The following is a 26,662-nucleotide window of genomic DNA, read 5'->3' as shown; positions in this document are numbered from 1 at the left end:
AAAAGGACTCCTGTATTTTCAAATAGGTATAAGCGTACATATTTTATTTACTAAACTACTACATTTATGCATTGGGATTAAAACAGATGGCAAATAACATATAAAACAAAAGTTTCAACATATTCACAAAGATCTCAGAGAATGAATGAACAGTAAAGATGATAGCAAAAGGAATGAGCAATGAACTGTTTATGATGATGCTGATCTAACAAGCGACTTGATTCCCTCTTCTATTAGCTACGCCTTGTCGTGCGTGACTTTTGTGAGGCAGGTTGGTGTCGCTCTGGCTGAGGGCAGTGCGCGACACTGTGGACATGCCGTCCACAAACTTGGTCTTGAAGAGGACGTTGGCATTGGTGAACATGCCGTCCTTGAGTGACACCACCACGAACTGTTGGAAGAGAGTTGAAATGTTTGCAAATGGAACATGACCAGTGAGGTGGAATTTGCATTTTAACGAGTTGCCAACCTGCGAGTGTCTAAAATGGCTTCGCAGCATCTGCCCGATGTTCTGCGTGTGCGAGAGGTCCAGTGCGGCGTCCACCTCATCTAAGATGTAGATGGGAGCAGGCTTGAAGAGCAGCATGGCGAGAATGAGCGACAAGGCTACCAGAGACCTGAAGGACAGATGTTTGACGTTATTTTAAAAAAAATAGACAATTTATGCGATTGACTTCCTGTGCTTACCTTTGCCCCCCACTCAGCTCAGACAGGTTCTCCTTCCAGATGTTCCCTAAGGCGACCTTGAACTCCAGACCATCCAGGAAGCCGCAACCTTGCGCAGGAGCGAGTTTTGCCGAGGCTCCAGGCAGCAGGGTGGAGAAAATGGAACCAAAGTCCTTGTTGACCTGGGAAAGCAAATGGTAATTGTGATTTACGTCTGAACCATTTCAGGAACTGCAGTTTTTCCTGGCAGAAATTTAACTTGGGGGTGTTTTTTTACAAATGTGGATGGATTGGTTGGCGAACCTTCTGCCAGGCCACATTGAGAGCCACCTTCTTCTTCTGGTCTAGCTCCTCAATGGTCTGCAAGATCTTGGCCTTGTCGTTCTCCACTATCCGCTTCTTCTTCATCAAGTCATTGTACTGCACACGGACATCAATCAGTCTCTCTATAATGATTAGAAACATTTTTCCTTTTTTTCCATCTCACCCGTTCCTCTGCCTCGCTAAGCATGTTCATGGCCCGCTTGTTGACGTTCCTCTCCAGCTTGCTGGTGGTCTCCTGCAGCTTCTTGAGGCGCTGGCCGGCCTCGCGGGGGTTGTTGGTCTTGAAGTCGAAAGAGGAGTTGGGCCTCCCGAAGTGCTGCCGCTCAGACTGGATCCAGTCGTGCTCCTCCAGCATCCGAGCGACCTGTGAGGAAGACGAAGAAGGTAGGATCATGGGTGCATGCTCGTGAAACAAATCACACACATGAATGATTGTTTACCGCGGCTGCTGCATCCTGGCTCTCTTTCAGGTGTTTATTGATGTTGTGCTCTAATTCCTTAACCTTCAGTTGAGCTTCATTGTTCTGCTCTCGTAACTTGTCCGCTTCTGTGGTTTTCCCCTGAAACAATCATGACACAGAAGCAACCACCTCATCAAACACATTCAAGGAGCCAATGTAGACGAGAGCTGCCAATTTTCACAAATATTTCGGATGTAGACTGGGATTCTCAACCGGTAGTTTTAGAACGTGCCTTTTAACAGAAAGCTTTGCGGCCCAAGGCCAAATATTCACCTTGATTTCTTTGAACTGAGCCATGATGGCATCCTTCTTCTTGGAGAGTTCCTCCTGGGCCTTTCGAACTGCCTCCTGCACACAATATGACTGCACGTTCAGCATGTTCCCGTAATAAGAGTTGCTGTTGACTTGAATAACGAGTAGCGTGGGAACCTTGTTCTGCGCCACAGTGCAGGCCATGCTGTCGATCTGCTCCTTGATGGCCTTGGTGGCCTCGTCCACAGCTTGAATCTGCTGCTCATAACCAGTCTGCTCCCGCTGCAGCTCCTCCAGCTCCAAGGCCACTGCATCAGACTCCTATCAAGACACAAAGACCAACTCGTCGCTGAGAAATGGATTTGGAACGTTCTAGACAAATGCTGTGGTGCGTTTGCGTACCTGCTGCTTCTGCTTAAGCTTCTTGTTGAAGGCATCTGCTTTGGCCTTGGCTGCGTTGAGCTTCTGCTGGGCGGCTTTCAGCTCCTTCTCCCTCTCCGCTTCTGCATTCTTCATCTTGTTCTCCAGCACTTTGTACTTCTCCTCTGCCCGCTTCTGCACCTCTTCGCTGACACGCAGAGTCTCCTCACTCTCATCTGGTCACAGAATATACACAGTGTAAGAAAACAAGTTGTGTTTTTAAATCTGTAATCTTTTTAAATGTTTCCGACCGATGGCTTTGCGCAGCCTCTCCAGCTCCTCTTGCTGCTGGTGGAAGGAGCTCTGCTGGAGCTTGACCTGCAAAATCTGCTCCTCCTCCACCTTCAACTCGTGCTGCTGTTTCAGATGACGATATCTGGAGGCCGCAGGGACAAGGCAGAACATTTAGAGACCCAAACCAGTTTGAAATGATCCGCGGAAATATCGCCATCTAATTTAGGGTGCCATTACTTCTCGGCGGTTCCCTTTAAGCTGGCCAATTGTTGTTCAATGTCCTTCAACTGGGCTTCCTTTTCATTCAAGTTGCTCTGAACCTCCTTCACCTCCTGCAGGCTGACCAGGACTGATGCAGACTGCGAACGAGCTCCTGGAATAAGAGAAAGGAACAAAACATTCGGAACGCTTGCATAATTCAGACAGCGTCAATACATGGCAGATGAATCGATGAGCAAAATATTGGTTAGTTGCATCCCTATGTCACTGCCAAAGAAGGCACACATAGCTAAGAACGTGTAAATGCTTGGAAACAATCTATGCGCGCTTCCTCCTCGCTCTCACCTCCACTCAGAGTTCCTTGTGGGTCGAAGATGTCTCCCCCAAGAGTGACGGTCTTGGTCATCACCTGTTTATCAAAAGCCACTTTCTTGGCATTGTCCAGAGTGTCGCACACCAGCGTGGAGCCAAACACATACTCCATGGCTTTGCGCAAGTCAGACTCGTAGCCCACTAGGGATAGAGCTGTGTGCACATTGTCTTCTCCCACCTGAGAAAGGGGATGGACACTCTTAAGTGGGGATTCATTCATGACGCAAAACAAAGATTAGGTTTGCTCACCAGGCTCTTTGCAGTATTGACCACTCTGTCACTCAGCGTCTTGGCAGAGATTTTGTTCAAGGGAATGATGGTGTACCTTCGCTGCAGCTCTCCCTTCTCCAGCAGCTTCTTCCCTGTCACCTAAACACACACACAAACATTCCCCGCGTTGAGTATGAGAAGCCATGTGGCTGAAGTCGAGCCGCACGTTGTACACTCACCTCCGTGTCAACGACGATGTTATAAAGTCGTCCGCCTGCGACCACCTCTAAGGCGGTCACGCAGGAGACGTCGCGTACTGTAATCAAGTTGGCCAGTAGTCCTTTCACTTGACTGCGGTCCCATCCGCGTTCAGGGTCTCTGAAAGACATTTCAACATTGTATTAATTGTGATCAGGTGGGGAAAGGGGGAAGAAAATGTCAATTTAGCAAAAAAAAAAACAAGTTACCGGTTCAAATATTCCACGTGACTTACTTGTAATCAAAGCGAAGGTTCGGGAAGCGAGACACAAGGCGCTCGTATGTCTCTTTCAGACTTGCAACCTCTCTGGACAGCTGTCTTTTCTTCTCCAGAAAACTTTCCTCCTTGCCGTCTGCAGAGATTGCAAACAGTACACATTGCTGAAAAGAACGGCAGCTTCCAAAATGACAAGATGCGTTGGCAAAGACGCAGGACCTTCATATTTGAGTTTGGCTAGTTCGGCCTCTAATTTCTCCTTGCTGCTTTTGATAGCCTGCAGACTATCGTGATCCTTCTTGTAGCCGCCATCCATCTTTTTCACCTCGGCCTGCTTGGTCTTCAGTTCAGCCTGGGCGTGCTTCAGGGTCATTTGAGCCTGAGAGGAAAAGACAGAGGCCATATAAGATATCTTTGTCCAAGCAGAGATGGACCAAAAAATAATTCACAGCTCCATGAATAATGTTGAAGTCTCACTCACCTGTTTGGCTTCAGTGTCCGCCTTGCTCATGTCATTCTTACAGGCCATCATCTGACCGGCCAGCGTGGCCTCCTCCCCATCCTCATTGGTGGACAGACCAGCAGAGACAGCCTTAAAATGCTGCTCGGCAGCCTCGAGGGCCGCGCCGTCCTTCTGGCCTTCCTCCTTTAGAGCCTGAAGCTGCTCCGTCAACTTGGACACCTCTTTCTCTTTCACCACCAGCATCTTCTTGTCCTAAAAAAAACAAAACAGATGACAGCAGTTTTGATTAGGAAGTGAAACAGATGATTAATTTCAAACAGCGTCACGATACCTACCTCCTGCATACCCTCGACGAGCTCTTCTCGCTTCTTGGTTTCATCCGTCATGTTCTGTTTTTTCAGATCGAAAGCACTCTGAGCTTTCGCGTCCACACGCTGCACTTCGGCCAGTGTATCTTCCAGAGATTTTAAAACGCTGTTCACTTCCTGAACATTAGCAAAACAGCAATGTCATTGAAGCAGCTATTTTACGTTCTACACACACAAATAACAAAATGGGAGACGAGTGGGTTATTCACTGTTTCATGTCATCATCTGTGATGGTAGTTTTTTTCTCTGGGGCTGATTTCTCAGAATGGGAAACTCCTTGAGCGTACCTGGTCTCGTTTGTCTTTGAGTTCTTGGATCTGTACAGAGAGCTCACGGACTTTGCTCTCGTTCTCAGCCAGGGCGGCTTGCATCTTAGCGATGTTGTCCTGCATCACTTTCAGATTCTCTGCGGACTTCAATTTGGTCTCCTCGGCACACATGAACTGCCAGGCCACGTACAGGCGCGACAAGTGCTCGATCTCTCGCATCAGTTTCTGGTACTCCAGGTACGACGATCGCTCCTGTGGGGTTCGTACATCTTGTTCAATGAGAGCTGTGTAATTGTTCAAGCTTTTAGCACGTACCATCTGGGTACGGTAAATATAGTCACACAAATACACCAACGCTATAAACAAATAGTATGAGAGGAAATTAAAGGGAAAAGGGATGCATTTAAGGTCTAATTGTGAGTGTACTTTGTGGATCAACATACCTCAAGAAGTTTCTGCATGGTTGGAGTAATTTCTTCATCCAAAACCTGAAAAATGAAGAGCTAATGATGACATACCTTGTTTGTATTTTACAGTTGTAAACTTTTAGAAGCCGACATACGGTGTGGATCTCCTTCAGCTTAGCCTCCTTCTTCTCGATGGTCTTCTGGGCACTTATCTTCTTGCACTCATACATCCGAGTCCCTGCAGCTTCCTCGATCATGGCAAGAATCTGCAAGTGCACAACATTGTCACTCTTATGCCATAAAGGTAAAATAGCAACTGTTTGGACATGTTCGGTCATTACCTCTGGTGGCTTCATATTTAGAACTTTGGTGATCCTTCCCTAAAGATTCAAGTCAAACATGCTGATGATATTATCTCAAAATAAACGACATAAAAGCAAAACGTTCGCAGAAGGCTGACCTGCATGATGAGAAAATGGGGGTTGTTGACATTGAGGCCAACAGAACAGAACAAGTCCTGCACTCTGGTGTTATTAGCATTGACTCCATTGATGAGATACTTGTTTCGGCCACCGATGACAACCTTAAAATAAAAACACAGTTATGCACTACAGTATTTTTTGCGGTCTAAACTGTGAGATACTATTGACTAATGGTGAAGTGTTAAAATGATATTAAAATGTGAACAGCACATGAGGACAATTAAATATATTGGTCCATTCATGTCTCAAAACCCTGCCGTGAACTTTGATATGTTGAAAGGATTGAGAAAGTCAAATTAATATTACTTAATAAGAATTTTAGCTTCACTTTGAAATGTCCCCTCAAAGATGAATAATGTGTCCTTAACATTTATAGCACTAGTGATTTCACCAACCTGTCTGGTGACTGTGATCTCATCATGTGTTTCAAAGCCCAAAGGACTCTGGCTTTTGTTGGCGTTGTCAAAAGTGATGGACACGGTGGCCTTGGTGATACCTCCTTGTCCATTCTTGTAGACCAGGTCCTGGAGGTTGGAGGCTCGAACCTTTCCAATGAAACCACATACTTATAGCACAAAACCCCCTCGTCATGCAACATGATAAGTTTGCCCAAAATGCCACTTACGTGAGTAAGGTTGGTAATGCCCAAGAGAAAACATATGGAGTCCAAAATGTTCGACTTGCCGCTACCGTTTAGTCCAGTGATGGCGTTGAAGAGCGGGTCGAAGCCGTTTATCTCAGTCCGCTGTGCGTAGGATTTGAACCCTTCGAGGATGATTGACTTGATGTGCATCTCTAAGCCGCCCCCTTGGGAAACTATTCACTGTATTTTAAATATTAGTCGTACCTTTAACCGCAATACAGCGAGTTCGAGGATTTTGAACGCGTGTAAACAACAACGCCGTTCTGCCTGCGTTCTTGTAACTTGAATTTTGGCGGCAGGAATAGAGCCAGTAGTCACCCTCTCTGCGCCGATTAAAAAAAGAACAAAAATAAGGAGTCTTAGCTATCACAACAAAGCAGATAAACTTAATGACACTTTTGAAATTTGAGTCGTGGAAAGTGAAAGAAAAAATGTTTGACTTTTGTTTGTTTACTTGGGTGTTTTTTTTAACGTTTTATTCAGGCATATTTTACGACACCTATTTAGGTGTTGACTGCCACCTAGCCACAGCTAACCGACGTGTCAATGCGCGGCCATATTGGATGGGACAATGTTTTCAACCAAGGCAGTGAATTCAGTTTTAAATTCAGTCGCACTGCTCAAAATTCAATATATTTTGAAAATAACCACTTAAAATGCTTGTTATTTATTTATGTATTTATTTATTTATTTATTTATTTATTTATTTATTTATTTATTCATTCATTCATTCATTCATTCATTCATTCATTCATTCATTCATTATGATTTATCATATGTGGCCTGCGATTATCTGGCGACCTCCTCAGGGCCCTGACTCTCAACCAAAGTAATGTTGGGAGAGGAACCAGCTCACCCATGACCCTAATGAGGATAAGTAAAGCAATGACGGCTTGACAGTACATAGGCTACACCAAGTATATGTTGATGAACTAAAACACATTACTACTTATCATACAGAACCAATACTCAATAGACTGCATGATCATTTTGAAGTTTTATAGTCTGAAAACACGGACAAAAACATGACATTATTTTTTTACATAATACACATTAGAAATAGGCAGTTACGTACAAGCTGTATTCACCATGAACATGCATTCAGTTTGAATGCAAATGTTTTATAGTAATATATCACCCTGCCCAAGTATCAGTAATGTAACACAAGCTCCACTCAATGAATTATTCCTTCTCAATGCGTGTTACGTATGTGCGTTTAACATGCATTATGACCTAAACACACACACGAAAACACTCAATGACACATTTATCGTCACAAACACACTCATCACTGTGAATCTGTATTATGATTCCAGTGGCACAGGACACATGGACAGACATACCAAGTTAAATGCATAGAAACATATCTGTGACAGCACGACACAGTCTCCTCTGTTGGAATAGAAGGACGTGGGCTTGATGTAAGCCCAGTCAAAGTTGTCCAGGTTGAGTTTGCTCTGACAATGCTGTTCACTAAGAGCAACCAAAGCACGTACAAAAGCGTATTTGGCTGAGCAGCTGACGGCGCACACTGTACGCACCGTGTCAAAGTGGAGCAAGAAAAACGGGTCATCCTAGGAGAGAGACAGATACAATGTATGTTCAGACCCAGGTCTCACATGACATTTTAAACCATTTAAGCAGATTTCTAATTATTTCATGGGCCTTATTAAAAATATATAATTCCTATGTGGTTGGACAGTTTCATAATTTTTTGGAAAACAATTTGATGAACATTCTAGTTTTTATTAAATTACCAAATATAAGAATGAGTAATTTACAAACAATGTTCACACACAAATCCATCTGAAATTTGAAACAATTTATCAAGCCAATCTTGTCAAGTGTGCAAAAATATGTCCTCATATATATGTACCTTTCATTACATTGTTGACTGAAAAGATACTAGTCATTATAAAGATTACCACATCAGGGTCTCGTCCATCCACCAGAGTCAGGTCTTGCAGGGACCAAATTTCTGTCCTCCTGTAGCACTCCTGGATGCTGGAGCGTTTGGTGTGGCCCCTTTTTGATCCAGACTTGATGGGAGTCTGTGTTATCTGGCAGCGCACAATACATAATTGCACAAGCCTTTTGCTGTTTGCAACTGCAAAAACATGGCAACACATTTTGGTTAACATGATTCAGTAAAGGACAAATGCAGTGCAGTACTACACCAATGAAAATTAATAATATAATCATGAAGAATAAATAAATATCTGACAGACAAATCTGAACATTATTAGTTTTCTTTCACACTTTGTATTGGATTATGCATTTAGTAGATGTTTGTTACATGCAGTACAGTCAGGAGAGTCCTGAAAATGGATGCGTAATGGCTGAGGAGAAAAAAATATGTATGTGGCTTCTATAATTGTTTTTAAACATTGGGTCAAATACGCTGTTACAATTAAAAGCAACAGCAAACAAAGTTGCTTACCTGAGACGCAGAGGAAATGTCTTCCAATCTCCGGTTCTTCAATTTCAATAAATTCCATCAGTCTCTGTTTTGCAGGTCGGAATAAAACCCTTTGCATCTCCTCCCTCAGAAGAGACGACATCACCGTGTAGACAGAGGACCACAATCAAGGCTGAATGACTAAAAAATGGACAACAAATATAGAAAGATGAAATTACAACACCTGATAGCAGATGGTGAGGATGGCAGGATGTTTCCTCTCCGGTTGGTGTGTGAAATGAGTGCTTCCTCGAGAACACACACATACACACGCAAACACACACATACAGTCCATGCTCCACACTGCACTAACCAGATGTGACCGTCCATGTCTTGCAACTTTCCTATTTTACTATCTTCATAAAAACATGGGAGGGACTGAGCAGAAAGCCATAAAGGCCAAACCCTTGCTATTTTTATTGTGTCACTTAAGCTCCATTAGAACGATAATCCTCATAATCATTATGGTTTCTAGAAAAATATTCAGCAGTTCCTGGAATTCTTTAATACACAAACAGAAACACAGTGGAAAAGCTTACTTTTCAACAAGAATCAAATACACAAATTATAAAGTATTCCTAAAATATGAATTTTATTTTATGTTACTATTTAGTATGGTAATATAAAATTACATAAAAAATCAAACACACCACAGGAAATAAACAATCTAATTTAAATGTAGTTTGTAATAAATAGAACATAACAAAAAAAACATTTTATGTTATGCATTTTTGGAATGTACTGTAAGTGCTATGTAAATATTGTAATAATTTTTTATTTGATTTATTATTAGAAGCATTCTTATTAAATTGTGTAAGTGTGATAGTTAGCAGTCATGGCCATAAACACAATGACACAGTATAAGAGCAGAAATCATGATCATTCAAATTTATTGTAGTACATTATGAATATATGGCGCCAGTATTGGTTCTGCTCGATCCGCCATGACTTGGCCAGCACTCAACAAGGCCTAATGTCGGGACCCTGCCCACACTGATTGGAACTGTCCCGTATTTGACAATACCGCTACAGTATGTCCCATCCTTTTCAGGCAAGCACTCACTGTAAGGTTCCTCCCCCGGTCTTTTTGCTCCCCTCCACTCACTCCCATATCGACATCTCTGCATGGTGTGGCACGTTGCCCAGTGTTTCTCTGTGATTAAACGCTTGTTGTGTGGGAAATGGAATTCCCATAGCACTCTGCATGCTTCCCATTAAGCTCACAAGTCATTGGCTCTCTCCTTGAGCACAGAAGCGCACAAAAATGACGAGGCCGAGAGATATCACTCGATAATCGGATAATCGGAGATTGCAACAATACACACTGATCATTTCTTTAGCTCCACTTTATGAGAAATATGACCCAAAATTGTAGGAGCGCGAGTCCCGGCGGAATGAATGAGACCAAAGGAATGATTTGATTTGTGGTATTAAAGCAATGTGGCTCCATTGGATTTGTCACATTTGCGAAAACAAAGACGCGGTCGTTCCACTGCTAAGTGCTTTTATTATTGTTGTTGGTCCTGATGGTTTTTGTTTGAAAGGCTTTTTGCGTTGGAGATGGAAAGATGAGTGGCTACAGACAGGAAGTAGCTCGGGAGGGAAACGTGTTGAATCTTATGAATAACACATGAGGTTTAGCTTACTTACTCATCAGGAGATCTAACCCCATCAATTCATTTTGTCATTATTATTTACAGAGAGCAGGGGCGTCAAACTCATTTTTGTGGTGGGCCACATCGGGGTTATGGTTCCCTTCGGAGGACTGTGACGCGATGGCCGTGCTAAGCAATTGATTGTTAAAAATTCTGTGGCATTGTGGGAAACTTATTAATTAAACTTCAAGATGTCACCTATGGAACAATTCCAAAAACCCAAACTTAGATTTTTTTTGTTCCTATTCTATGTGTAAACAGTCAAACCATGCATGATGTTACGCTGGCTTTCAATAAAAGTCAAAATAAATTCCAGCAATAAAACTGACGATCTCTTAACACATCAACAAATACTTTATTGATTCTGGCAGCAGGACAAAGCAACACTGTTCAACCAAGTTTCTCCGGTTGTGTTTTCTGGTCACGTTACATTTTCACTACCACTTGTTACTAGGCAGAGTTCATGACTGCGTAGCCACTTGTCCTCATTTGGGTCACGGGTGAGCTGGAGCCGAGCCCAGCTGACTGGCACGGTGCATGTTTTTGGAACGTATGATCGATTCGATGCGCCCTGAGAAAATTGGGAGAACATGCAAATGGCACAGATTCAACCCAAGAAACTCTTGAATGTAAAGCACGTTTTCCATCTTCAAGGGCCACTATGCAGTATTTTGCACTGTTGTGTTTTTGTGTACTGCATGACATTTTTATTAGATCAAATGAAAAGCTAGCCTTGGATCTCGTGGAGCAGTACTGCATACTCGCCCTAAATGGAACGTTAGTCAAAAGAGCTCTGCTGAGTTTATTCGGAAGGTCATCTGTCAGCAAAGTCATTTTGCTTTTATCGTCCATCACAAAGGTAGGGCGTGTTTAACAAATGACTCAGTTTTTACTGCATCAACGTGTCTTTAGTATGACTCACCTGCATGCAACTCTCAGTTTATATGATTTAAGCATACACAACAGAGTAAAATGAGATTTCATCTTTCTAAAGACTTAGAGCCACTGCTCATTTGGTTTATTGATTAAAAGGAGCAGACGGATTCTAAGTGTGCTTCATTTGCTTTGCCTTGAGAGTAGTTTTTATTTGGACAGTCCCTCGTAAAATTTCACAGCATCAATAAAAATATTATGTTACTACAGCATATTTAATCTTAATGATATGAATATAGGATACAGTGTTTTGTTCATGAAACTTTAACATATGTATGAAGTTATACACATCAGGTAACACCTGTGCATCTAATCCAAAACTATATAAAAAAATGGATCAATACCTATGACTTTACAGAGATACTTATTTTCAAAGAGTAATATAATTCCCAGAAACTGCAGTAAAGCTCCAGCATATTGTGACATGTTTATATCACCCTAAAATATTTTAGATGCTCAAATATGTAGAAAGGGTGTGGTGCGGTGCTCTCAAAAACCGCAACCGCACCAATAAATTAATACATAAATACTTCTGTGATAGTTCCAATCAATCAATTGAATCAAAATAGCACTATAATTCCAAATACCGCTTGTGATTTGGCTCTTAAAAGAATGTGTAAATGTATCTAGTGATGTATGGAGTGTGTTTATAAAGGTTGTCTACGGGAGGTGAGGGGCAATCAATCAATAATGTGAGGGGAACCTCGATACAGGAATAGGTGCAACGTCACACCCTATGGAGCTTTTGATTGGGTGTCGATTGAAAGGGAAACCCCTTCTCTCCCGAGGAGGGCCATCCCGACCCCGCCTTTCCCCTGGAAATATAACGTCACATAAATATTGACCTCTACATTATATATAATCCAAATAAGCTTTATATTAGGCACTGCTCTCAAAATAACTATTGCTATGTACAGCGCACTATTCATGCTGCAGGGATGATTCACTCTTTATGTCCTTATAATAATAAACAAATATGGGTTTAAGATCGGCTATGTAATTATGTAAAAAAAAAAATGAGTGGAGCAGGAAAACACGCAGTCATTTGCCGCTGCGAAAATCCCTCAGATCCCTGGCTGCTTGGGAACTGTACTTGCCAAATAGTGCGCCCTACTGTCTCTATTGCGCATGACTGTACGGCGTAGTACGAAGTAGGCCTCCTGTTTTTCTCCCCAAGCCGGAGTCCTCTTGGCCCCCGCCGCCTCCTCTCGATGCAAGACTACGAGCGAACCGCACAACCGAAAGCTTCGCTGTCGAACGCTCGGCGAGGTGAGCCCGTCGCGGTGGACGAATATTGTTTTATTTCGGGGTATGTATGCGTGTGTGTGAGTGAGAGAGGCGCGGAAGCGTTCGGACTGCAGCGGAGGCTCGGGGACTGTTTCCGCACGCTGGAGGGCGAGCAAGGCCCAGTGACCCACATTCTCAGCAGCCTTGTGGATGTGTGTCTATGCGCGCGTCCGTCGCGGTGTGTGTATGTGTGTGTGAGTACGTGCGTGGCCGCTCGCTGGCGCGTGCGCGTGTTTGTATGTAATGTATGTAGATGTGTGTGGGTGCGTGTGTTTTGTTATTCATGCGTTTTTTAAATGTATTTAGTGGCGATGTTGGCGCGCGGCAGTGTTTGACGAAACGCAGCGGTATTTTACGAAATAATGTTGTGCTCAGTTGTTGCGTGACAGCTCGGAGCTCAAAAGCAGTTTTGCTGTGATATGGTGCCACTATTGCATTTTTTCAGAAAAATAAAAACCAATGCGTTATTTGTCGTGTTGGTCTCGTTTGGTGAGCGCGAGTGTAACGGGAGGAAGAATCGAGTTAGCTAAATTGGCAGGTTTCGGTAGCAGAGCTTAGTTAGCATGTTAGCTAGCGACAGTATGTGGGTTGCTCTCCCGGTTGTATAACGAACACCTGTGGCACATTTGCTTATTCTTTTATTCACTCGATTTTGAGCGATTTGGTGTGGGATGAATGCGGTATTCCTTTTTGACGTGCTATTTTTGAGCGTGCACATTGTAAATAATGGCTGGATGAAATAAAAGCTTAGACATGAGGATTACTGTACAGTAGGTCATGGTAGCGCTTCCCAAAGTGGAGCCACTACAGGGTCAAGATGGTTGCTGTAAAACTTCCAATATTTCATTCGTGGAGTTGACATTGTTGCTTGGAAGATGTTATTTGTTGCCATTGTTTGCCCATTTTCACCTTCGATTATGCCATTAGTATATGTATAGTACAATGAATATGTCTGAGGATGTTGGTGTTTTTTTTTGTTTTTTTTAATTGGACCATTTCAGATTTTAAATCCTATGATGACTACTCTACATTAAAAAAGTACGATATGATTCCATTAATTTTTTAATGAATTTTTGATTAAAAATACTCGTGTTGCTTTGGGCTTGTTAAAGTGATCTAGCTGAGGGCTGAATATGAGCAAACCTTTTATTTTTGAGTTATTGTTTTTAATAAAATAACATTTTGTGTAGTATTTTTTTTGTCAAATATACCAAAAAGGTGAAGATCATTTTGCAGTCACTGAGCTATTCGTTCCTTCATTTATTCATTTAAATGAGCCCAATGTTGACCTCTAGCATTTGCATGCGTCAAACAGTGAGCATGAGTTCTCATGGTTTGTCTTTTGACAGGCTTCGTGTGTGTTTGTGTGTGCGTTGCAGGCGAGGTGTGGCTCACACAGAAAGATCTATAAGCTCTCAGGAAAGCCTGTAAAACAACAGGCTCTGCCTCAAAGGGGCATTCCAGTGACCGAGTAAGTTGACAGTTTTAAATCATCTTTTTTCCATAACTAGGTCACTCCACTCCAAAACACTTTTTTAAGAGCACTGTATGGAAGCATTACAAATTATTCATTTCAGCAGTGATGTTTTGTATACAGAGCGTACCTCAAGGCATTTGAATTATTTTTCCTTACTCAAGGCCGACGAGTCATTCTATTTTTATAAGACAAAAACTAAGACACAAACTTAAAATTAGTATGGAAAAAAGTTTTCTTGTCAGGCTTTTGATGTTTATATATGGTACCTAATTTTTTTACACACTGCATGAACTTTTTTTTTCATGTTTTAGTTACTACAGCCTGACGTCAGGTGAAATCTGACCCCAGACTGACCTTGTTCTGATGTTTCCGACAGGTTTGGAAAACCACCATGGCTTTTCTGTGGTCTGGTGACCCCTGATGACCCCCTGGCTTTAACCCCTACTTACCCTTTTTAAACCTCTGAAAAAAAAGTCATTTACTCACACCGTGCATGAGCTGCAGTGGGGTGAGTGAACACACAAAATGCTTTCACACAAAATGCTGCACTGTCATGCATTTCAAATAAAATATAAATAAAACTAATTCTAAATGTAAATACAAATAAAGCAAGTTCTTCTCTGTTCACCTCTGTGTCATCAGTGTAAACTTTGCATGTGAGCAGACTCCATGAGCCGTGTGTGTGGGGGGGTCTTGATTTTGTTTGGATTTTTCAAGATATCAACGTGAACCCCCTCCCAAAAAAAACACAATTAATCGCCCAGTAGAACACCGTAGCCTTTTGTCATCAATGTAAGCACTGAGATTTTCTTTTTTTTTCTTTTTTTTTTTTTTTTAAATCATACATTTTTTGAATGGGCTTTAAAACAGTCTTGCCAGCGTGTTGGAACTGATTGCATTTGATGAAGCTCCAGTTTTATTCCTGAACAAGAAATGCACTTATGCCAATATCCTGATTAGGTAAAGTTTTTTTTCTTCTTGTCACTACCAAACCAGCAAAAAAGGAACATGTCTTTTCGGAAAGCCAGTCTTGCCGTTTGTGGACAAATCTGTGTGTGTTTTTTTAATAGCAACTTGAGTTGTCACCACTTATTCAGTTTATCCATCTGGGGTATTGTTCTGGGCAGGGTGCCCAAGTTGAGACAGTCTGTCTCAGGAACTGCTGCTTTACACTTACTGTGTGTTATTGTTTTTGTGTACACAACTAAAAGCCCTAGATTGGTCCAATATAAATTTGACTACACTTGTTTCTTTTATCTTGGAATTCTATTCTAAATGTTAAACCGTAGTAGGTTATTACATGTTTCCATCCATTCTTTTCAAGGTGGACTTCCAAATGCCTACCTCACGCCTAAAAAGCAAGTCACCACAACCACAGCCCTGAGAAGCAGCCACCATGACATCAAGCATAGGGTACGTTGTAGCGTCCATCCACGGTGCATGCACTTCAACACAGTGCCATGATATATTTTTTTGCATTTTATACATGAGAAATTACGGTAGTTCCTCACATCTGTATTTGATTCCTTGTGTGGTTTATGAAAACGTTCCCTCTTTTTGAATGTCAGTCCCTCAAGAAAGTGCACCCTTCATATGTCAAAGTAGGTTGGGAGTAAAACTTGAGCAGAAAGTAAAAGATTCAATTTGATCTAAGTCATAAGAAAGAGAGCCAAAACGTTCCAGTTGATTTTACAAATGCTCTGGTAACCTTCTTGGCGAGCGCAACACATTCCTTCGATCTTTCTTTGTCTGCCTCGCTTTCTGTGTGACCCAAAAATAAACTGGCTGCTGGCATGTTGGAATTCTCATTAGCCAACATCCTCCATTAGCTATTCTTACCAATGCGTATCTGCTTTCAAGCCACCCACAAGTGTGTGAACGTGGAGAAAAACAAAAGGTGCAAGAGTAAGGTATAGGTTCTCAAAACATGTTTTTCATCTCACACAGGGATGATTGTAGCATCTTTGATGGGTTGATGGAAGAAGATGAAAAGGACAAAGCAAAACGGTAAATTGCCTACAAATACTAGTATTTGATTACTCACTAAAAATTCCCATAATGTCACACCCGCTTAACTAACCCTGCCTTTGAAATGCAGCGTGTCCCGCAACAAGTCTGAGAAGAAACGGAGAGACCAGTTCAATGTCCTCATCAAGGAACTTGGCACCATGTTGCCTGGCAACACCAGGAAGATGGACAAGTCCACGATCCTGCAGAAAAGTATCGACTTTCTGTGTAAACACAAAGGTTAGGTCGCCTCACTTCCTGTTTCTGTGCAGCACATCACAGGGCAAAATCTTCCTGCTTTCTAGTTAACGTCATCCCTGTGTTTACTTTCATTACAACAACTTGAGTGAGACCTGTTGGAACCTCCAGAATCAAGCAGTCATTTTGTGATGCGAGTTGTAATTAAAAAAAAAAAAGCTTTTGAGCTTTGCACTATCAATACATTTTCCAGACTCCTGTTGTGACACTGCTGGGTTTGTTTTTTGTTGCCTTGCACCTCTTTATTGTATGTTCCTATCCTCGGTTCCACCTCTCAAAATATTTATATTTCTTTCCTCCTCATTAGAAATCGCTGCCCAGTCAGAGTCCAGTGAGATCAGACAGGACTGGAAGCCGCCATTTCTTAGCAATGAGGAGTTCACCCAGCTCATGTTGGAGGTCAGTCATCTAGCTTCAGTTTTATTCTAAACATACAAGTTATCAGTAAACGCTACTACCACTGTTGTAGATTAATATTAAAGAGTGTGGTTTTGTATTTCCCTGACATTATCAGGCACTGGATGGCTTCTTCATAGCAATAATGACTGATGGGAATATCCTCTATGTGTCAGAGAGTGTCACTTCATTACTGGAACACCTTCCTGTGAGTATCCCAGTCTATATTTTATTATTCTAAAGTCATTGCTCATCTTTTTGCTAGGTAACATTGGCGGCTTGTGTTAGCAACTAGTAACTAGCATGGAACGTCAGCATTTGTAGATCTGACTGCATAGCACAGAATATTTAACTTTTTATTATGTTGCCGGAATGTGCAGTATAAAGGAACAAATTTAAACTTTTTTTTTTTTTTTTTTCTTTCTTGGATTGGCAGGCGGACCTGGTGGACCAGAACTTGTTAAACTTCCTGCCAGTTGGAGAGCATTCAGACGTGTACAAAGCCTTGTCCACGCACCCCGACGACCCAGAGAGCCTCACATCAGATTATTTAAAGAGTCAGTAACACAGAACTCATTATTGTGTCATGTATTTGTAACTTGATAGATTTCCCAATTTTTACTATACAGTATAATATGAAATACAGGTATTAGGAGATTGTAATTTTACCTCCAAAAGTAGTAATGTTAGTAAAGATTGTACGTCAGGTGGCACATTGTGCATCACTGTATTAAGAACTTGTCCCCGAAATATTATTGTTAAATATAGTCGATAATTTAGTTGACAGAAGCATGTTTTTTTTCCTCCAGGTAAAAACTATATGGAATTTTGTTGTCATATGCTCCGAGGGTCAATTGACCCTAAAGAACCTCCCATCTACGAATATGTCAGCTTCATTGGAAATTTCAAGTCGCTCAACAATGGTACGTCACTTATTAGTCGACTTAAATTCAAACAGTAGCATTTTTTGTCTGAATGAGTTTGAAGCAGCTGCTTCTCATTTGACATGCTCAGAGCTTGCTCTGTTCTCTTGTAGTTCCGAACGTGACGAGGAATGGTCTGGCGGCCGTATTACAGCGCTCTCTACAGCCAGCCTTTGATGACCAAGTGTGCTTCGTGGCTACTGTGCGCCTCACTAAACCCCAGTTCATCAAGGTACTCTCAGACGTATTCACCCTAAAATTTGGTAGGGGGAAAAAACGACAGCACATAAAAGAATGCTAAAATATTGTTTTTATTCTATTCATAGGAGATGTGTACAGTAGAAGAGCCCAATGAAGAATTCACCTCTAGGCACAGTTTAGAGTGGAAGTTCCTCTTTCTAGACCACAGGTAAACAAACATTTTTGCTATGTATATATAATTGTTTATTCGATTCAACTAGATTTGATTACATTTACATTAAATTAACACAGCACCACTGATGCATTTCTTTTTCCTCAGAGCTCCACCAATTATAGGCTACTTACCATTTGAGGTTCTGGGAACTTCAGGGTACGACTATTATCATGTGGATGACCTGGAGACGCTCGCTAAGTGCCATGAACACTGTGAGGGCTCACTTGTACATTTGCTTTGACTGCATTGCTAAAATTCTTTCCATGTACTTCTCCTCACAGCTCTGTTGTCGCCCCCTTTGTCTTTCCTTTGCTTAGTGATGCAGTACGGTAAAGGGAAGTCTTGTTACTACCGTTTCCTGACTAAAGGTCAACAGTGGATATGGCTGCAGACGCACTACTACATTACCTATCACCAGTGGAACTCTCGGCCCGAGTTTATTGTCTGCACGCATACAGTCGTCAGGTATAAGGAGGAGAAAAATCCTCGTACCTTTTTTTTTTTTAACCAAAATTCACTTTAATGAGGTCACTCCAACAACTAAAAATGTCTTCATAATGACTCAGAAATCTCTTCCTTCCTCTCTCAAAAACATCTCTGTAGCTATGCAGAAGTGAGGGCGGAACAGCGAAGGGAGCTGGGCATTGAAGAATCCAAACCAGAGGTCACTATGGATAAGGTGAAATATTGTTTTCTATTGTACGCACGTTTTTTTTTCGTCATGGCACCGCATTCGAGCACATACATTAGATTAAATAAAAATAAAGAATTAAGTAAGAAATACTTGCAAGTAGTTCCCTCTTGACTAGTTTGCAAACAATATACAGCACAAAAATCAATAGGTACAAATCTAGAATATTTTCTTTACTTCTTTGTATTAATACAGAGAACTGTGATAAACGTCCTCCCATTTACTCTTATTCTGTGCCTGACAGGGCCAGGACTCTGGTTCAGAGCTGAACACTTCCAGCCTCAAGGAGGCGTTAGAAAGGTTTGACCGCAGCCGAACACCCTCAACCTCTTCCCGAAGTTCCCGCAAGTCCTCATCGCATGTATCGGACAACACTTGCACTTGTAAGTAAAACGCCACTTTTTGCAAGCCAGATTTGAGAAACATTGACATACAGTGTAATCATCGTCTCTGATACAAATAATGTAAAAAGTAAACTTTTTTTTTTTTAAAGCTAATCGCTGATTCTGTTTGCGCACCAACAGCTTCCAAGCTTCATATGGATACAGCCACGCCTCCGCGACAGTCCCTGGCTTCAACCATGGAGATGACGTCCCAGCGTCGCTCATCCATTAGCAGCCAGGTGAGACTAAACAAACTTGAGACAGCAACATGTAGCAAACTGTTTCGTCCCATAACCAATCTTATTAGATTATTTGAATACAGCATTAATATAATTGTCCTAATTGTTTGTCCATATCTGCAGTCCATGAGCTCTCAGACTACTAGCCAGAGTGTCACTCCGGGTATGATCACGCAGCAACAACAACAACATCAGCAGCAACAACAACAACAGCAGCAACAACAACAACAGCAGCAGCAACAGCAGCAGCAGCAGCAGCAACAACAACAACAACAACAACAACAGCAGCAGCAGCAACAGCAGCAGCAACAGCAACAACAACCACAGCAACTGCAGTCAAACGTACAGGTAAGACACTACTACTGCCTTCTGTGCTCGTTTCTCTGCGTCAAAAATCATTGATCGATCGTGCATATGTACATGCATTACATGCTATCATTAAAAATTGTTCTTTTCCCATACCCTGCAGCCGGTGATGGAGTTCTCAGCACAGGTGAATGCTATGCAGCATCTTAAGGAGCAGCTGGAGCAAAGGACCAGAATGATACAGGCCAACATTCAGCGGCAGCAGGACGAGCTAAGAAACATTCAGGAGCAGCTACAGAGGGTCCAGGGCCAGGGTATTCAGGTAGAACCAATTCAGTCTATACTGGTATTTACACTTTTATTTTTAGGAAAGATGTTCCTTGCTATATCGCAATTCATCGTTCATGTCTGAGCTATAATATACAGTGAATAATATAATGAACACACTCATGCAGAAACTATTACCGGCCACGGGTCATGTTCAGAATTGCTGACATCACATGTCACCCCACCAAGAAGAGACTCACTCTGTGGTAGGATCATAACCTTAAGGGTGCACAAACTGACGTCGTCTCCAGCTCACACCCACACAATGGCCATGTGTAATTTTGGCCTGTTTACTCCTGGAACTAGTTTGAATCAGTGACTGCTGGACTGCTGCCACGAAGTAGTTTACCACAATTGGCAATAGTAATACCAGCTAAAATGATACACCCACAACCTGAATATCTTCTTCACCTCAATTTCACCACTGATGTATTTTCACGTGCTTGTGCGTATCTGTGTCACTGGGAGACTCAAGTGGCAGAACTGGCTCAGCTTCAATCAGTACCAGTACTTAAATACTTCATTCACCATTTGAACTTTTCTCTACTGATCCCAGTGACAGATTTTCAGGGGTTATGCTTTCTTCGGTATGCCCTAAACACCTAGTCATGTTGCATAATTTCATAAAAGTCAGATCCACACAAACTAAAATGTAATAGGGAGAAATTTCTGCCCACAATTTCCAAACCTGGGAAATGACTTACTTGAACAAAGCCAGAAAGCATGTGGGCAAGTTGCAACAGCCGTTGTCTGACCTAGAAGCAGAATCACCCATTGTGTAGTAATTCTCTTGGAAAACCATTATCATAGAAAACAGGTGTCCACGAAGTTATGTTTTTCTTTTTTAGTCCATGAATGTGCTTACACAAAAGAAATGTGTGCTCATTGCAGATGTTGTTGCAGCAACAGGGAGGAGCGATGAACATGCAGCTCCCCCAGGTGGCGCCGGTCCAACAGGCCAGCGCTCTGAGCAATCAGGTCCAACAAACGGCAATCAACCCGGTCCATTCGGGAACACCACAACTCACCATCCAGCAACAGGCGCCTCCTCCTCAGCAAAGCCTTCAGCAGCAGGTGGGACGCAAGCAACTGCACATAAAAACAACACGTATACCCAACGGAGCCTCCAAAGCTGAACAAAATCTCTTTCGTGATGCTTATTGACTTCTAGGTTGTTCTAGTTTCAAACATGGCTTTAATTAGTTCCAGGCTCAAACCGTCAGCATCATAAAACCTTAAGTACCGGATAGGCTTTTTTTTTTCTTTTTCTTTTTTTTTTAAAAGTATGCTTAACATTTGAATATTCATACAAGGGTTAAGTTAACCACTGTGTAGAAAAGTGAAAATAAACTAGGCCAAAATTCTCATATCTGATCACATGAGCGGATTGGGAAGTCGTTTCTGAAACAATGTGCCTCTGTGTTTCTTTTTATTTTTTGTTTTTTAGTGTTCGTAGCGTAATTTATGCATACAGTAAGTGTTTGTGCTGCAAAAATGAAACAAAGCACATGTTTTTAGTTTCCGCCAAGAGAACCATATAGATTTTATTTCAGTTTCAAATTCAATGCAATCTCTGGTTCTGCATGAAACTATGCAAATTATGCAGCTGCAAGCCATTTTCTCATTCTGTGGCTTTGAGCTTTCCCATAAAATTTGTTGACCGTATCTCTGACTGTGTGCATTTTGCATCGGAGGAAGATAAATAAAGACATTGCGAACTGGAGAAATTGGATGCAAACTCTGTAACGGATCTAAGTTGTTGTTTCGCCCCCCCTGCAGACCCAACGACAGTCTCAACAGCCCCCTCAGGCTCAGCCACAGACGCAAAACTCTGTGCCAACCCAACTGTACAATACCATGATGATCTCCCAACCGGGGCAGCACAACGTGCTGCAGATCAGCACCAGTCTGCCGCAGAACAACACGCAGCAAGGCACAGCTGTGGCCACCTTCACGCAGGACCGTCAGATCCGGTACATTTGTCAATTCAATGAAGGTATTTTAATAGCTTTGTGTGGGAATGAAGTGTTGTTATTTTGCTTTCTACAACAGTTTTCCAGCAGGGCAACAGCTGGTGACCAAACTTGTAACAGCTCCAATGGCATGCGGCGCCGTCATGGTTCCCACCTCCATGTTCATGGGCCAGGTGGTCACCGCATACAACCCCTTCGGTGGGCAACAGGTAAAGACGAAGTTGCATTGTGATTCATATTTTGGGGTGGGGTCTTGCTCCTTGTTCGTTTGAATATCTTCCTCTATGTTTCCTTTTCAACTCCTGTACATCTACAGCAGGGAGGACAAACACAGACACTGACTCTCCAACCAGCGCAACCTTCCCAGGGTCAGACCGACGCCTCTAACCAGACGGCTGTGGTGGCGCAAAGCGGCCAACAGGGGCAGCAACAGCAGCAGCAGCAGTTCCTACAGGTACCACGAGATGGCAGTAAAAGTGCATGAATTAAATGGTATTGTCATGCATGTCAGTGGAAATAAGTCGAATTGCTCTGCGTTTTAGAGTATGCTATGTTCTGTTCTCCTCCTGCTTTTTAAATAGAAAGTTGGTAAGAATTGGGCTTGTGAAAAGTGTTTCCCCAATGAGTTTCACTTTTTGAATTGAACTTGTAAAATGTGTGAATTTTCCTACACACCTATTTCAACTCACACTTGTCTTCCCACTAACAACTTCAGAGTGGAAATTTATTCCATCACACAAAAGTTGTGCACATAGGTTTATCCATGTCTTTCCTGTTAGGGCACTCGTCTTCTCCATGGTAACCAGTCCACTCAGCTGATTCTACAGGCAGCCTTCCCACTTCAGCAGCAGGGTACCTTTACCCAGACAACTCATCAACAACAACAGCCGCAGCAGCAACAACAACCGCAACAACAATCACAACAAAGGCAACAACAGCAACAATCCCACCACCAGAGGCATCCGCAGCAGCTCAAACCCCAACCCCAGAAACAGCAGAAAGCGCCGTCGTCGCACAGGACCGACAGTGTCAGCAGCCAACCGCAGTAAGGTCTGGAGGGCCTGTTGGAAAAGAAAACGGAAAAGTCCAAAGGCCTGCCACATACATTTGTTTTAATTGTGTGCTTGGCAAACCTTTCCAGCTGAAAGGTGGGATCACGGCAACAAAGAAATCTGCAACTCCACGAGGATCTCATTGACGAGCATCACCAGTAACGGCTGGACAAATGAACTCCCGGCAAGCTCCCCCGTTTTTCCTTGGAAGGGAGCGAGATAGTCTGTGGAATATGACACAAACGCCTCATCGCCACGGTAACAGAAGACTGTTGGAGGTGTGTCAAAATGGACTAACTAACCATGTACAAATTTCCTGTATGATATTGAGAAAAACGTGTAAATATCCAATATAGCCTAACAGGAAATGGAAATGTAGTATTTTATATGATTGCATGGAAAGAATAACTGTGTAAGCTTTTATTAGTCGCGTTGACTTTTTTTTACTTTGTTCAAAGTGTTTCTTGGCGTGTTGACGAAACCCCTCAAATGAACCGACCCCCCCCCTTTTCTCACTCAAGTCCACAATTAGCTTATAATAGTCTGGTTGGGGGAGTCAAAGGTGAGTGAGTTTTTTTTTTTTTTTTTTTGCAACTCAAGTGTTTGTAAAGCACTGTGACATTTGCCCTTTTAACCCTTGCCCCACCCCCGAATTGCTTTTCTGTGTAAAGGGCAAGGATGGAGGGGAGAAGGACAAAGTCCACCCCGCAAGTTCTCTGCCGTGGGAAGTACGATGAGAGTTGTAACAGAGGTGGGTTGCCACCTGTATGTGAGGAAATTCTGCAATGCTATGTTGTGTTGAAAGCAATTGTTGCTTTTCAGCAAAGTATTTGATGTCACGCTAGGTGCTGATGTCACACTTGTGACCATCATAATGCGGAGTCATGGTGTGAAAGCGCATACAGTAAAAAGGCAAATGCTGACCTTCTGTTATAGCTCTAATCTGGCAATTTTGCAGGATCTCTGCCTAAAAGAAGCTATTGACATTGTTTTTTTTTTTAAATTCTTTAAAAGAAAAATTATTGATTACAGTCCAACTGAAATGTTTGCGGGATGATCACAAATAAGAGGTTTATTGATTCAAAGTGCCAATTACATAGTTCTGTTAGTTTGAATTCCCAACTGCAAAGGCATACATACGCAAATCTATATTTTACAACAAGAGCTAACCCCTAACAACGCTCACGCAAGTGTGTGTGTGTGTGTATATATATATATGTAGAAGGGATTATTTTTTTGGACATTCAGAGAGCCCTATACGTAACAAACAGTATATCCTCATGAAACTTTAGCACTTGATGTGGTTGTGTACAGTAAATCACTGTCCGAGACCTAGTCGCTTGTCAACTGTGGCATGACTCTTTGTGTGAGAAATGTATCGTGTGCGTGTGTGTTTTGTGAGAGAGAGCATTTTGGAGAGTGTGTGCTTGTGTGTGTGTGTCTTACAGTAATTGACTTAGTAAGGGTTTGAAGTTGCCGGATGGTACTTGCACTCTCAGGAATGTGGGAAGTTATGCTTCTGCCTCAGTCTGGAATCAGACCGGGAAGGGTTAAACCGTGCTGCTGTAACGACCGGCGGCTAGAGTAAGAAAAGTCACAAGGAGTGTGGTGACTGATGATGATGATGATGATATGACCCACATTCCTCTACAGACAAAAGGTAGAGGTCCTCTTTTAGACCTGTAAACCTCAACATGGGACATTTGTCTCCTGGTCTCTTTGGGATCACAGTTTAACCCTTCTCTTCCTCGTTGGGCCTCAGAAAAGAATCATGCAGTTCACTACAATTGTTCCTCAGTTCTCAAGCAGCAGTAAAAAGCAGGACCAGATCAATGAGGACCTCCTCACTACACTAGTAAGCCATATCAAACGCAAAAGCCTCGGTCTGAAGGAAAGTGTTGACGTTCGGTGAAGGGGAATCATCTTTGGTTCTCTTCCAGAATGTGTTTTAGTGGTGTAACCTTCAAAGTCAAACTCCACTTTCAAGTTGTCCAACATTTCCAAATGTTTTTTTTTGTATGAGTAATGTAAAGCAAATGGATTTGCGCAAACTGTCGCCATCAAGCTTGTTCCTAGTTAACCGTTATATTGTAAAACTAAAGTTTCTTTTAAGTGTTTTACTCGGAATTCAGTCTTCCAACATGACATGAAGCAAGAACAGAAGTCGTTTGTTGGTAAGCTTTCGTTATTGTGCTTTCAAACGTTAACATTTGTAAAGTTAACATTTATGCAGCTAATATTTCAATTTTTTTCATTTGTGATTCTATGTTGTCATTACGCTTCTGCGCTCCACTTTTAGTGTGATGGCATCAAATTAAAAAAAAAAAAAAAAAACACAATTACCTGACGTCCTTCACTATGTTTGCTGTTTCGACATGTTTTCCTTCAAGCTTAGTTTGGGGTGCTTGACTTTGGAGGTTCCACTGCACTTCTTTAGTGTGTGCGCGCTTGTATGTATGTATGTGTGCGCGGTGAATATTGTGTGTCTTGTTCCTGAGTTGTTCGTGTATTTCTCAGGGGGAACAATATTGGTAACCCCTGGCGATAGCCAATCAGTTCTTGCGTTGCAGTATAAAGAAAATTGTAAGATTCAAGAAACTTTCCTTGCCGGTTGGGCTCAGTGTTCTGGAAGCCCGTGTGTGGGACTGCTCAACTTGAATAAGTGTGTGTGCGTATGTGTGTGTGTGAGAGAGAGAGAGGCCGAATGTGTGTATTTGTGCAAGCATGCTAAACATGTCACTGTCGAACCATCTTATTTTCATATGGAAATAGATGTGAGTGAAAAAAAGTGGGTGTTTGTAGACAATGCAGCACGAGTCCCCCCCTCCCACCTTGCAGAATTGTTGTTAAATGACTGACAGCCCAACACTTAACCACAGTAACACATCAAGCCAATCTCTAAAAAAAAAAATCTATTTCTTGCAACATTGACCACTCACCACATAGTAGAAAAACTAGATCATCTTTAGCATGCGTGAGGCATCACTCTGAAGTGTAATGCCAATCTGTTCCTTTCTTGAGTGTGCGTGTCACTGATAAGCCAGCCCAAAGAATGTACAGTAGGCCTATAGGTGTTTTTCTTATTTTAAATTTAAAAAAAAAAAAAAAAAAGACCAATGGATGTTGTTGATTACATGAAAGAAGGAAAACAAAGTATATGTCTTGCAAAAAAAGAATAGATTATAATAATGGACAGGTTTAACATTATAAAAGAAGCTCTGAATTATTATTATTTTTTAACTATCCTCAATCAAATTGAGGTGTATTATATTTAATGTGTCAAGACAATGGGCGCCCCTCCTCACAGATGACCTACCCACAATATAAATTGGTTGAAATGCTAGTGTAATACTGTACACAAAAGACAACCGTATTCTGTGTAAAACGGTGCTATGCTTTCTTGTACTGTATGTACCCTGTATGTAGTATATCCCTGTGCTCCTTTTATCTACCCCAAAGTCAAATGTTATAATAATCAATATTTTGAAGCAAAAAATGTTATTGTTATTATAACCCCCCATCTCTCCTCTTGGTCAATTTGAAAATAAACACAGCTGCAATTATATGTGGCAATGTGAATAATTTTTCCTTGAAGAAAAAAAAAAATCAACACATCA

General features: G+C 41.9%; 3 protein-coding genes across 6 annotated transcripts; 1 reads left to right on the top strand and 2 right to left on the bottom strand.

Annotated features, from left to right (window-relative positions):
* Nucleotides 1–13: 13 nt before the first annotated feature.
* On the bottom strand, nucleotides 14–6,562 carry smc2 (structural maintenance of chromosomes 2). Its single transcript, XM_037251094.1, has 25 exons — nucleotides 6,248–6,562; nucleotides 6,018–6,167; nucleotides 5,601–5,723; nucleotides 5,482–5,520; nucleotides 5,296–5,406; nucleotides 5,177–5,221; nucleotides 4,752–4,985; nucleotides 4,432–4,581; nucleotides 4,115–4,348; nucleotides 3,853–4,012; nucleotides 3,652–3,769; nucleotides 3,398–3,536; nucleotides 3,198–3,317; nucleotides 2,922–3,126; nucleotides 2,595–2,730; nucleotides 2,375–2,499; nucleotides 2,106–2,299; nucleotides 1,881–2,024; nucleotides 1,725–1,799; nucleotides 1,431–1,550; nucleotides 1,154–1,354; nucleotides 970–1,086; nucleotides 688–848; nucleotides 470–617; nucleotides 14–391 (listed from the first exon to the last, which is right to left on the bottom strand). The coding sequence occupies exons 1-25, from the start codon at nucleotides 6,413–6,415 to the stop codon at nucleotides 206–208; spliced, it is 3,603 nt and encodes a 1,200-aa protein (XP_037106989.1). The 5' UTR covers nucleotides 6,416–6,562; the 3' UTR covers nucleotides 14–205.
* Nucleotides 6,563–7,185: 623 nt separating this feature from the next.
* si:dkey-245p14.4 (uncharacterized protein LOC563576 homolog) lies at nucleotides 7,186–9,049 on the bottom strand. The gene is made up of 3 exons (XM_037253252.1): nucleotides 8,706–9,049; nucleotides 8,191–8,372; nucleotides 7,186–7,839 (listed from the first exon to the last, which is right to left on the bottom strand). The coding sequence occupies exons 1-3, from the start codon at nucleotides 8,824–8,826 to the stop codon at nucleotides 7,570–7,572; spliced, it is 573 nt and encodes a 190-aa protein (XP_037109147.1). The 5' UTR covers nucleotides 8,827–9,049; the 3' UTR covers nucleotides 7,186–7,569.
* A 3,377-nt stretch (nucleotides 9,050–12,426) lies between these two features.
* clockb (clock circadian regulator b) lies at nucleotides 12,427–26,608 on the top strand. 4 transcript variants are annotated; one of them, XM_037247109.1, is made up of 25 exons: nucleotides 12,427–12,580; nucleotides 13,978–14,069; nucleotides 14,452–14,583; nucleotides 15,400–15,488; nucleotides 16,023–16,082; nucleotides 16,174–16,322; nucleotides 16,648–16,739; nucleotides 16,855–16,944; nucleotides 17,173–17,293; nucleotides 17,546–17,659; nucleotides 17,773–17,891; nucleotides 17,986–18,068; nucleotides 18,180–18,286; nucleotides 18,392–18,539; nucleotides 18,678–18,753; nucleotides 19,010–19,148; nucleotides 19,290–19,390; nucleotides 19,511–19,735; nucleotides 19,857–20,015; nucleotides 20,912–21,094; nucleotides 21,800–21,993; nucleotides 22,073–22,202; nucleotides 22,310–22,447; nucleotides 22,773–23,038; nucleotides 23,135–26,608. In XM_037247109.1, exons 4-25 carry the CDS (start codon nucleotides 15,472–15,474, stop codon nucleotides 23,136–23,138), a joined length of 2,715 nt encoding a protein of 904 aa, XP_037103004.1. In that variant the 5' UTR covers nucleotides 12,427–12,580; nucleotides 13,978–14,069; nucleotides 14,452–14,583; nucleotides 15,400–15,471; the 3' UTR covers nucleotides 23,139–26,608. The 4 variants fall into 4 exon arrangements, with proteins under 4 accessions (XP_037103004.1, XP_037103023.1, XP_037103013.1 ...); XM_037247128.1 differs by having other exon boundaries at nucleotides 12,428–12,580; nucleotides 19,290–19,387; nucleotides 19,511–19,567; nucleotides 19,631–19,735; nucleotides 22,773–26,608; XM_037247118.1 differs by having other exon boundaries at nucleotides 12,428–12,580; nucleotides 19,290–19,387; nucleotides 22,773–26,608.
* The last annotated feature ends 54 nt before the right edge of the window (nucleotides 26,609–26,662 follow it).

The sequence above is a fragment of the Syngnathus acus genome, chromosome 1 (assembly GCF_901709675.1).
Source record: "Syngnathus acus chromosome 1, fSynAcu1.2, whole genome shotgun sequence".
NCBI classification, from domain to species: Eukaryota; Metazoa; Chordata; class Actinopteri; order Syngnathiformes; family Syngnathidae; genus Syngnathus; species Syngnathus acus.
This window is presented reverse-complemented; position numbering and strand designations above follow the sequence as displayed.